The following is an 11,253-nucleotide window of genomic DNA, read 5'->3' as shown; positions in this document are numbered from 1 at the left end:
AGCTGTAGACTCAGCTAAGGGAGAGGGGCTGGAGGAGGGCGATTCGTCCCCCTTACCCTCGCACCTGTCTCACCCCCCAAAAGTTCTTTGTTTCCGACACTCACCCACCCACCCCCGCCTTCCTCGTCGGCCGTAGGCTCCCTTCGAGCCTCGGTCTGTATAATGGGAGAGAGCAAGGAGATTTGTGCACGGGGCCCACTCCCCCCACAGAGCTGGATCTCTGCACTGGAGGTGTGTGGCGAGCAGTTCCAGGTGACTTAGGGGACGCTGTTCTCAGTCTCCCGCCTCCCTCTCCCCAGGGGCCGCCTCAGGGACCCCCGGGAGGGAAAAATGCCTCCTCCTGCCCAGAGGCGTCTCCTTCGAGCCAGCGCCGGCGCCAGTCCGGGTCTCCATGGCCTCGCCCCAGGCAGTTCGGCCCGCTGGTCTGCGAAGGCCACGCCCGGGAAGGGGACGCCCCCTCCCCCTCTCTGGAGCCGCCAGCCAGGCCACCTCCACCCGGTCAAGCGCAGTCCTAAGCGGCCTGTTGTCCGAGGCCCAGGTGCCCACTCGAGTCTCCTAGTTCTTGCCCCTCAATGCTCTTGCTGTCCCGCAACCCCCTGGCCAGTCAGAGCCCGAGTAGGGGGAGGGAATGGTCTGGGTAGGTAGTTGAGACTTCATCTGGGAGGTGGTATCAGAGAGTGGAAGGGCTGGGGTCCCGGAGAGAGGACACCCAGGCACCCGAAGGGTGCACGACCCGTGCTCCCGGGGAGGGGTCCCCCGTTGGAGGTTAGTTACTGGGAGGAGGGCCCTGAGGTTCTTCAAGAAGGGGAGAAGCAGTTGGCCAGTGGGGTGAGGGTCCTGGCGGGGGGCGTTGGCAGCAGGGGCCGCCGGGAGGGCGCTGGGAGGGGGCCCGCCGGCGGAGGGGGGCAGGCCCGCGGGTCAGTCCGGGAGTCCGGCGGACCAGAGTTGCGGGCTCAGCCAATGGGGGGCGGAGGCTGGGCGGCGCGCGGCCCTGATTGGCTGGCGCGGGCTTCTTAGGCGTGCACGGCCCCCGCTTCATGTCTGTGCAGGAGTCGCGAGCTGGCGCCAGGGCGGCCGGAGGATGCCGAGGGGCCGGAGCCGGGCGGGCCTGAGGCCGAGGCGCGCGCTGTCCCCCACTCCTACCCCGTGAGCCCAGCCGCCCGAAGCGCGGTTCCTGAGCCCGCCATTCCCGGGGCTCCCGCCGGTGCTGATCCCCCGTCCCTGAGGCCGCGGTCCCTCCTCCCCGCGGCGCTGCGTGTGTAAGTTTGGGGTGCGAGAACTAGCCGGGGGCCTGGGGTGCGTCAAGCTCTGAGAGGTCTCTTCCGGGGCTCAAGGTCGGGGCCAGGCTGGGGGTGACGGCTTTGGTGTGTCTTGGTGAGAGGTCCTGATTGTGCCTCCTGGGAGTGCACGCAGGGGGCTGGCTCCCAGCCGCTGGGGCTGCGTGTGCGTGTTTGCGGGGGGAGGGGGGGTCGTCAAGTCGGTATGTGTATCTGGCGCCAAGAGTAGATATGTGCGTGTCTCTGGGCTCATGTGCCCCAGTGGGTGCCCAGGAGCCTGTCTCCAACTTTTGGTCTGTGTTTATGTGATTGTGTACCGGGAAGGGGGGGGGGGTTCGGTGTGAAGGTCTGACTTAAAGTGAGACTCCGTATGTGTTTGTTGGGGTAACTGCTGTCGGGGTTTGTCCCCGTGCGCGACCCAGCGTGCATGAATGCCTGGCTTTGGGATCGGGGGTCACCATGTGAATGTGTGAGGCGGAACCCTCTCCTCCGCCTTCCTTTCGTTTTGAGCTTTTAGCTTTCCTCCCACCCGGGACTCTCCCTCCGCTGAGCTCGCCGGAGGCGTAGCGGCGTGCGGGACTCCGCGTGGCGGGACTTTGGGGGTGTCAGGCCGTGGCGGCGCCCCTCACGCCCCCTTCCGTCTCTCAGGGACGCCGCCACCGCCTCGGCCCAGATCCCGAGCCTCCACTGCCGGTCATGGAGGTGGCGCCGGAGCAGCCGCGCTGGATGGCGCACCCCGCGGTGCTGAATGCGCAGCACCCCGACTCGCATCACCCGGGCCTGGCGCACAACTACATGGAGCCCGCGCAGCTGCTGCCCCCCGATGAGGTGGACGTCTTCTTCAACCACCTAGACTCTCAAGGCAACCCCTATTACGCCAACCCAGCCCACGCGCGGGCACGCGTCTCCTACAGCCCGGCGCACGGTGAGCCCCCAGCCAGTGGGTCACTGCGAGCCCAGGCGCGGCGCGACGCGCGACGCGCGACGCGCGCCCGGCGCGGGAGGGGAGGAAGGCCCGGCTGCCTGCTTCCCGGATGTGAGATCCGCAGGAATCGGAGCAACTGAAAAATTGGGGCGGGGAAAGGTGGGGGCAGCAGCCTCTTGGGGAGGGTTTGGGCACCCTAGGGTTTCTGCCTATTTCCAGCTGGCTTGTGGGGGGGTCCCTCCAGGCCCCAATCCGGTGGGGTTCCTTCTGTGCCACTTGTCCTTCAGCTCTGGATTGAACGTTCTTGATTATTGCCAGTTGGGGTTTTATGTTTCTGGTTTTCTTTGGGAAGAAGGTTACTGCTGGTTGTCTTGAGAGTTGTGGTCCTGTACATCAGAGCCCTGGTGCAGCTCAGCCTCGGCCCACCCTGACCCCTCTCCCTTCTCCTGCAGCCCGCCTGACAGGAGGCCAGATGTGCCGCCCACACTTGTTGCACAGCCCTGGGTTGCCCTGGCTCGACGGGGGTAAAGCTGCCCTCTCCGCCGCTGCGGCCCACCACCACAATCCCTGGACCGTGAGCCCCTTCTCCAAGACACCACTGCACCCCTCAGCGGCCGGAGGCCCTGGAGGCCCCCTCTCTGTGTACCCAGGGGCAGGGGGTGGGAGTGCGGGAGGCAGCGGGAGCTCTGTGGCCTCCCTCACTCCCACAGCAGCCCATTCGGGCTCCCACCTCTTTGGATTCCCACCCACTCCGCCCAAGGAAGTGTCTCCCGACCCCAGCACCACCGGGGCTGCCTCTCCAGCCTCCTCTTCCGCAGGGGGTAGTGCAGCCCGGGGGGAGGACAAGGATGGCGTCAAGTACCAGGTGTCACTGACTGATAGTATGAAGATGGAAAGCGGCAGTCCCCTGCGCCCAGGCCTGGCTGCCATGGGCACCCAGCCTGCCACACACCACCCCATCCCCACCTACCCGTCCTACGTACCGGCCGCTGCCCACGACTATAGCAGCGGACTCTTCCACCCTGGAGGCTTCCTGGGTGGCCCTGCCTCCAGCTTCACCCCTAAGCAGCGCAGCAAGGCACGCTCCTGCTCAGGTAAAGGCCAGCGCCAGGGACCTTGTGGAAGTGGGGATGGTTGTGCTTTTGTGTGTATGTTTGGGGGGAGGAGGGCTATGATATGGGAGATGGGGCAATGTCAGTCTTCCAGATCTAGGGGTGGGTCATGTTCCCTTCCAATAGCCTCCAACAGCCTCCAACAGATGTTTGAGACTCCAGAATGGGAGAGAGGGAGCCCTCAAACGTTTGCCCTTTTCTTTACTGTTCTGAGGGGGTCCCCAAAGTTCGTTTCCCTTCCCCGCCTCTCACCCTCCCTTTCAAGGTTGGCTACTACCAGACAGAACACAGGATGGGAATTCCCCCTTCCCTTCCCTGGATCTTAAGTGAAAATTTGAACAGCCTCTTGACTTAGTTTATGAGAGAATGCAGTACGCAAGCGACAACAGGGAGGCTGTGCGTACGTGTGTTTGTGAGTGTGTGCGCAGGCTGTGGGAGCACTGTAGATGCTCCAGACCCTCAAGGAATCTGGTTTTCCAACTCAATCAGTCCAATCTTGGGATTTTGATGTTTCCCAATCTCCCTGGGAGATTTCCCCCAAAGCAACATTCCCAGGACTTGTTCCTGCTCCCTGCCCCCTGGCGTGTCCTTCATTGTCCCTCCCTGAAGGCTGAAGTGAGGGGGACGAAGTGTAGGTGCCTCTGCGGAGACAGGCTGGAGCCTAGCTGGTTTATCCAAGAATCTGGCTATAGTGCAGAAACCAGGGCTGATGCGGGACTCCGGCTGTCAGTGCCTCCTTCCCGATCCCTGTAAGCCGAGAAAGAGGAAGATTTTTTTTTTTTTAAACCTTTACTCCTGAGTCTAGGAACCTTTCCTTGCCCATATATATAGACAATTTAGCTGAAACTAAATGGGGAGACATTTTCCCAGGGGCCGCGTGATGCCAGGCTGTCCAGCTCCCTGGCCTGATTGCTGCTGCCACCTCGGGCACCCACCTCAGCCCCACCTTGGGGTCCCTGTTCCGCTCAGGCCAGCTACCTTGCCTTTAACTAGCCCCTTCTCCCAAGTTTGCTTTACCCATTCGATTTGAATTCCAGATGGTCTTTTAGCAACAACAACAAACAAAAAACCAAAAAACCCACTATCAACAGAAGACCAAGGTCGCTTAGTCTACTTGGCTTAAAAACGAAAGGGCTTACGGCTTCGAACACCACCTTCGATCCGAGTCCGGGACTGAATTCTAGGGCCCTAGTGGAAGAAGGGGAAGTTGGGGAGAAAGAAGGAATTCCCCTGCTTGGAGAATAGGAGGAGGGTAGGAGCTGAGGGCTGAGAATCTGGAGGTGGCAGACACAGCTGGGGGAACAGGGGAAGATAGAAAAAAGGCAGAACCAGAAAACGAGCCAGAGCCCTCCCAGGCCTAGACAGGTCGAGCGGGGCCACTCCTGCCACCGCCCTGCCCTCAGCAAAGTTTGCTGTAAATACCCTTTCATTGTCGCGCCGAGAATCCCTGGGGCCTTGGCCCCACTCCTCCCTCCTGCCCTGCTTCCCTTCCTTCCAGAGAGGGTTTTGAAGATGGAGCTTTGGCCGTAAAGCTACTCTCTGAACTTCTCTCCTGCGGGGGGAAAACCTCCTCCGGGTCCCTCTTTCCTGCCCAGGGCTGGAACTAAAAGTCGCCCCCTGAGGCAGCCCGGGCTGAGGCCGACCGCTGCCTGGTGGGCGCCTGCCCGCTGGCTCTCTCCCGTGACCTTGTACATCAGGCAGGCCCGCTGTCTCTCCTTGTCCCCTTCAGAAGGCCGGGAGTGTGTCAACTGTGGGGCCACGGCCACCCCTCTCTGGCGGCGAGACGGCACTGGGCACTACCTGTGTAACGCCTGCGGGCTTTACCACAAGATGAACGGGCAGAACCGGCCACTCATCAAGCCCAAGCGGAGACTGGTAAGCTCGGGGCAGCAGGTGGCTGGGGAGGGGCCTCCAACCTGGGCCTGGCCAGCAGCTTATTTAAAAAATAATAGTAACACCACCAAACCCTTCCCAGGCAGCTGCTTTGCCTCCTGAAATCCTTTTATCATTAAAATCACTTGGGGTGGCCCTTCTTTTAGGCCAGATTCCACCACCACCACCCCTCCCCGCCCCGGGCCAGATTTCTCCCTCTACAACCAACCAGGTATCCTCACCCCACCAAGCTCAGGAACCCCCAACGCTGAGTGTCCAAGGGCCCAACTCCCGTCCTCTGGCCTCTGTTTAACTCTTTTTTTTAAAAATAGGGCCATGAAGTAATTTTCCTTGTAGCCCAGCACACAATCTCCTCACGCTTATTTAAATAAAACACACACTCACACCAACCACCAAAAAAACCTGCCCTTTATTATTTTTCCATGGAGTCACCTATACTGTGTATTTTCATTTGAGTGATTTAAAAAAAATGCCCTTTCGGATCTCCTGCCGGAGTTTCCTATCCGGACATCTGCAGCCTGAAGATAAGGAAACTCCGCGTATCTGTTTCCGGACCCCGCGAGTTTTAGAGCCTCTCCTCGGCTCAGTCCTGCCTCTCGCTGGGCTGTTTTGAAATTTCTAATACCCTCCGCTCTGCAAATAATGCGTAAAATGCTAAGAATAATAAATATATTTTTTTCAGGGCGAAGTGATTTACGAGGCTTAAATCGCTTGCCGCTTTGGGGGCCCCCCTTCTCCGCCCTCCCCACCCCCCAGCGAGGGCGGGGTGAGGGCCCGGGTGGGGGTAGGGGTGGAGGATACGGTGTTGGCCCCTGAGTCAGAATTCCAGCTCCAGGCCGCTTACTCACCCTCACCCTCCCCTCCCCCGAGGCAGCAGTCTGGCTGGTCCCTCCGACCCAGCGACCCAGCAAGGGAGCTCCGGCCGAGGGCCATCCCAGCTTCTCCCGGTGTCCTTCTCCCACCCCCTGTCCTGCTGCCTGCGGTTCTTTGGGAAATATTGCGGGGGGTGGGGGGTGTGCGCTGGTGGGCCCACAAGAGGAGATCTGCTTTCTCAGTCAAGACTCTCTTACTTTCCCTTGTTTGGAGCCTTCAGCTCCCTTCTTCAGAAACCAGACACTCATTTCCAGACCACCTCTGGCCTGCATTCCCTGAGGGGCTGCGGGGCAGTCAGCGGCGTGCGGTTTGGGGTGCGGGATGCAGAGACCGGCCTGGTGCTGATGGAAATGTTCTGGCCCTGCCCTGTCCACTGTGGTTGTAACCGTTGATTCCTTGAAATGTCGCTAATGCCCGAGAAGGAACTGAAGCTCTAATTTCATTAAATTGTAGTTGGGTTGAATTCGAACATTCCCACGTGGCTAGTGGCTATGGTACAGGACAGCGCAGCTCTAGACTTCCCTAAACGTTTGACATCCCTGCCTGGCCTCTTCGGGGGAGGAGGGCGCATCACACACAGGATGGTGGATTTTGAAAGGACTCACGCAGAGTCAGACCAGGAGCTCCGGGGGACTGAGCCAGCCTCCTTTGGGCCTCAGTTTCCCCATTCGATGGTGGCCGGGCAGGGGCTAATGTGTCCTTTGAGCTCTTGCAACTCCGTTGATTCCGAGATCAGGCTTCTGAGAGTTCCTTATTCTAAGTTCTGTGCTGGTTTAGGTCTCAAATTCTAAAATTCCACAGCTTCTGAGATGCCTGGATTCCCCTGTGAGCTTTCCCGCTCCGGGCTCAGTTGGCAGGGACGGGGTGGGAGGGTGGGGGGGGTGGGGTAAGGGTCGGGGAGGGAGGTCGAGGTGGGGCGTGGGAGCCCAGCCTGTTGACGCCGCCTCTCCCCTCCCAGTCGGCCGCCAGGAGAGCCGGCACCTGTTGTGCAAATTGTCAGACGACAACCACCACCTTATGGCGCCGAAACGCCAACGGGGACCCTGTCTGCAACGCCTGTGGCCTCTACTACAAGCTGCACAATGTGAGTCCACCCCTCCCTGGCCTGACCCGCCCCTCCCCGGGGACCGCTGCTCTTTGTGTCCCTGGTGCGCTGGGGTGGGGGGAGGCGGGGGGGCAGCCACAGTCTCTGGCGTGGCTTGGCTTGGGAGGCGGCTGCCGCCCCCCCCCAGTGCCAGAAGGCCTTCCCATAAGAGGGGACCAGCCGGCTGGAAGTGTGTCCCCCACGGTGGTGGCAGCGGGGAGGGGGGGGTCCTGCAGGTCCAGGGAAGGGGTGTCTCTTTAAAACAAAAAGTAGGGGCGCCTGGGTGGCTCAGGGGGTTAAAGCCTCTGCCTTCAGCTCAGGTCATGATCCCAGGGTCCTGGGATCAAGCCCTGAGTCTGGCTCTCTGCTTGGTGGGGGGGGGGTCTGCTTCCTCCTCTCTTTCTGCCTGCCTCTCTGCCTGCCTGCTTGTGATCTCTGTCAAATAAATAAATAAAATCTTTAAAAAAAAAAAAAATAAAACAAAAAGTAGGCATGGAGCTTGGTCATGTTGATGGCGGGGGTGGGGGGGCAGTGCTGGCACTTAGTGGGCTCAGGGCCCCTGCCCTGCCCTGCGGGTCTCACACAGGGAAAAGCACCCTTCTTGACAGGGTAGCACGCTGGCAGGAAGACGGAGATGAGCAGGGGTGGGGGGTTTGCAAGTGGGGTCCCCGGCCCAGACCTGTCTTTGCCCCATGTGGAAGCTGGGGGTTGGTTTCTTATTCAGGGAACTGGACTTCCTGAAGGTTTTGTGGTTCCTTCCAGGTGAACAGGCCGCTGACCATGAAGAAGGAAGGGATCCAGACGAGGAATCGGAAGATGTCCACCAAGTCCAAGAAGAACAAGAAAGGTGCGGAGTGCTTCGAGGAACTGTCCAAGTGCATGCAGGAGAAGGCCTCCCCCTTCAGCGCCGCTGCCCTGGCCGGACACATGGCGCCTGTGGGCCATCTCCCGCCCTTCAGCCACTCGGGACACATCTTGCCCACCCCTACGCCCATCCATCCCTCCTCCAGCCTCTCCTTTGGCCACCCCCACCCATCCAGCATGGTGACCGCCATGGGCTAGGGACAGCCCCCCCGGCAATGGACAGACAGATGCCAAGAGGGTGGCCGGCAGTGCAAGGCTGGCGACCCTAGGCAGGCTTAGCGGCCTGCCCTTCCCTGAAGACTGATGTCACTCCTGCCAGCCTGGCCGGAGCCCCAAGCTGCCTCTCCTGTGGGCGCTCCCCTTGGCCATCAACGGTCACTGTGAAGGTCCTCACCCAGGCTGGGAGGCAGCCTTGGCCCGGCTTACTGCGCAGGTGGGGTTTCCATCATGGACAATTGTTTGGAGAACAGAACAGACAACTTTATAAAGAGAAGAAGGTGGGGGTACAGGGGACACGCGAAGCAAACCGTTTTTAGAAGGGAGTAGGCAAAAATAATTTATTGTGCTCTCATTTCTAACAAGGACCAGGGAGACGTGGAGGTCTAAGCTGCCCCCCAAGTTCTCTTCTGGGTCTTCTTTTGCACCAAGTGCTGCTTGGCCCATCTGCTTGCTGGGGCTCTGGGGGCAGGTGTGCGGGGTGGCGGGGGGCCCGTGGCCCATACCTTCTCCTCTGGCTTCCTTTCCTGAAACAGCTGAAGCCCAGGTTGGGCTGAGCCGGTGTGGCCGGGCCAGCAGCCTGGGGAGGCTGAGCGGTGCGTGCCCTGGAGGCCAGGCCCTAGAGGGCAGAGACAATCAGGGGCGGTCCTGCGCTGATTCCCAGGCCAGGGCTGGGTCACAGGAAGGAAACAACATTTTCTTGAGAGGGGAAATGTCTCCCAGATCGCTCCCCTGGCTCTGAGGCCGAAGCTGGTGTGACCCGTGTCCCCTTAACGAGTCTGAGCCCCAGCCAGGTGAACCCCTGTACATACATCCTTTTTCTGCAACACCCCTCAATCCCCCTCCCCTCCCACTCTGAGACAAAAGAAAAAATATATATATATCAAAGACTGCATAAGCTTAACTCGCTGAGGAGTTAGTTGTTTTATTTTTAAACTCATTTTGGGTCCAGTCGATTGTACGTTGCCACGGAAGTCCTTGCAATGGAAAGGAATAAAACCTACAAACCAAGGCTGTAGCTTCACAATTATTTTTGGAAAAGTACTTGGATCCCACAGCCCTAGGACGGGGAGCTGGGGGGCCTGGGGAGGGGCCTTGGTTGCTCTTGGCTTTCAGGGGCTGGTCTGGCAGGTGGCAAAGGCAGGAGTTGGGGGTGGGTCCAGGGAGAGGCCATGACCCTGCTGGGGTCCCTGGAGATGCCTGGGTTCTGCTCCGCTTTGCTGTGGCTGGCTGGATCCTTCCCAAGGTACAGCTGTACATAACTGTGTCCGAGCTTAGATTCTGTATGCGGAGGTGGTGGGGTGTGGCGGCCGGCAAAGGCCCGGCTTGGGGAAGAGGATCATGCCGAGGTAGTCGACCAAGTGCAATAGGAGCCCCGGCGATCGCTGCGGGGGGGAGGGGGGCACCACAGCCAGAAGTAACTTATTTTGTACTAGTATCCGCATAAGAAAAAGAATCCGCAGTATTTTCTGTTTTTATGTTTTATTTGGCTTGTTTCATTTTGGATTAGTGAACTAAGTTATTGTTAATTATGTACAACATTTATATATTGTCTGTAAAAAATTGTATGCTATCCTCCTATTCCTTTAAAGTGAATACTGTTAAGAATAATAAAATACTTTTTGTGAATGCCTCTGGCCGGTGTTGTGGGCTGCTGGGCTGCTGAATCCTGGGTGTGGCGATAGGCAGTCCTAGCGGTCCCTTCGGGTCCAGTGATTTGGAGAGAAGGGCTCCTGGAATAAGGGATGGGGCCCTGTCTGCTTGGGGTTGGAGATCCTGATCCCCCTCCCCTGCATTGCTCTCATCTGGACTTTCTCATTGTCCCCCCCCCCCGGGGGTCCTGGTGTCTGGGTGGATATTGGGGAAGCATGGGGAGGGAGGCTTGTGCTTTCTCCAGCCTTTGGGCTACACACTGAACCTTTTCTTGGGGCTCTCATAGAACCCGACAAGGATTGACCCCATCCCCACCCCCATCTACTTCCTCCCAGATGCTGATCAGCTCTTGTTTCTGAGCTATCTGGTCATCAATATTCCTGTTCATTGACAAATATGGTCACCAATGTTTTTGATCACCAATGTCATCGATTGCCATCATCTTCATTCAACAAAGGTGATCATTGGACATAGCTACCATGACTGCTGTTCTTGGTCAGTGACATGTCTGATTGCTGGAGCTTGTGACCATAGACATCTGATTACTAACAACTGATCACCCACACTCAATCCCCAATATTTTATCCATGCCTCTGATCAGGGACGTGTCTGGACCCTGACAGCCACAAAATGTGATCGCCGGTGTCTTCAGTGATTGTCCTGGCTTACTGGTAATATACCTGGCCATGAGTATCTCCTACCATCGATATTCCTGATCAGCATCTCTATTCATAAATTTTTAATATTCAGTGTGTCTGGTACCAACATCTCTGATGACCACTGCATTTCCTCATTCACCATATTTGTGATCGCTGGAGCATCTTATCACTCACGTTCCTGATTTCCAATGTGCTGGTCCCCAATGCCCCCAATCATTAATGTCCTAGTTCATTGAGAAGCATGACCATCAATGTCACCGATCAATGTTTTTCCAATCATTGATAGATCTGATCACTCATATTTCTCCTCAGTATCTCCAATCACACTATTGTCATCACCAATGTTTCCTTAGCAATGACTTTGATCACTTGTCTCCATTCACCAACATCTCTAACCAACAATATGCCTAATGACCAATGACCCTAATCATGGGATCTTCTTCCCATCAAATTTTCTGTCGATGTGGTCACCAGTGATTCTGGTGACTGACATCCCTGGCTCCCCAGTGCTCATCACTCAGCTTGCTAGGGTCCAGCATAAGGATTGTGGAGTCTCATCTTCCAAGTCCCTGATGACCAGTGTCCCTTATATCCTGATCACCAGGAGCACTGACTGCCAGCCTCCTCATCATTGGTATCACCAGCCACCTGGGTCTCTGGTCACTAAATTCTCTAACTATTGCTGCCTTTTGTGCCC

General features: G+C 58.0%; 1 protein-coding gene across 1 annotated transcript; it reads left to right on the top strand.

The window, feature by feature from the left end:
* Window positions 1-1,057: 1,057 nt before the first annotated feature.
* On the top strand, window positions 1,058-9,873 carry GATA2 (GATA binding protein 2). The gene is made up of 6 exons (XM_044252887.1): window positions 1,058-1,259; window positions 1,926-2,202; window positions 2,655-3,296; window positions 5,044-5,189; window positions 7,039-7,164; window positions 7,927-9,873. The coding sequence occupies exons 2-6, from the start codon at window positions 1,974-1,976 to the stop codon at window positions 8,224-8,226; spliced, it is 1,443 nt and encodes a 480-aa protein (XP_044108822.1). The 5' UTR covers window positions 1,058-1,259; window positions 1,926-1,973; the 3' UTR covers window positions 8,227-9,873.
* The last annotated feature ends 1,380 nt before the right edge of the window (window positions 9,874-11,253 follow it).

The sequence above is a fragment of the Neovison vison genome, chromosome 6, assembly GCF_020171115.1.
Source record: "Neovison vison isolate M4711 chromosome 6, ASM_NN_V1, whole genome shotgun sequence".
In the NCBI taxonomy this organism is placed as follows: domain Eukaryota; kingdom Metazoa; phylum Chordata; class Mammalia; order Carnivora; family Mustelidae; genus Neogale; species Neogale vison.
The sequence above is the reverse complement of the archived record's forward strand: the minus strand, read 5'-3'. Positions and strand labels throughout refer to the sequence as shown.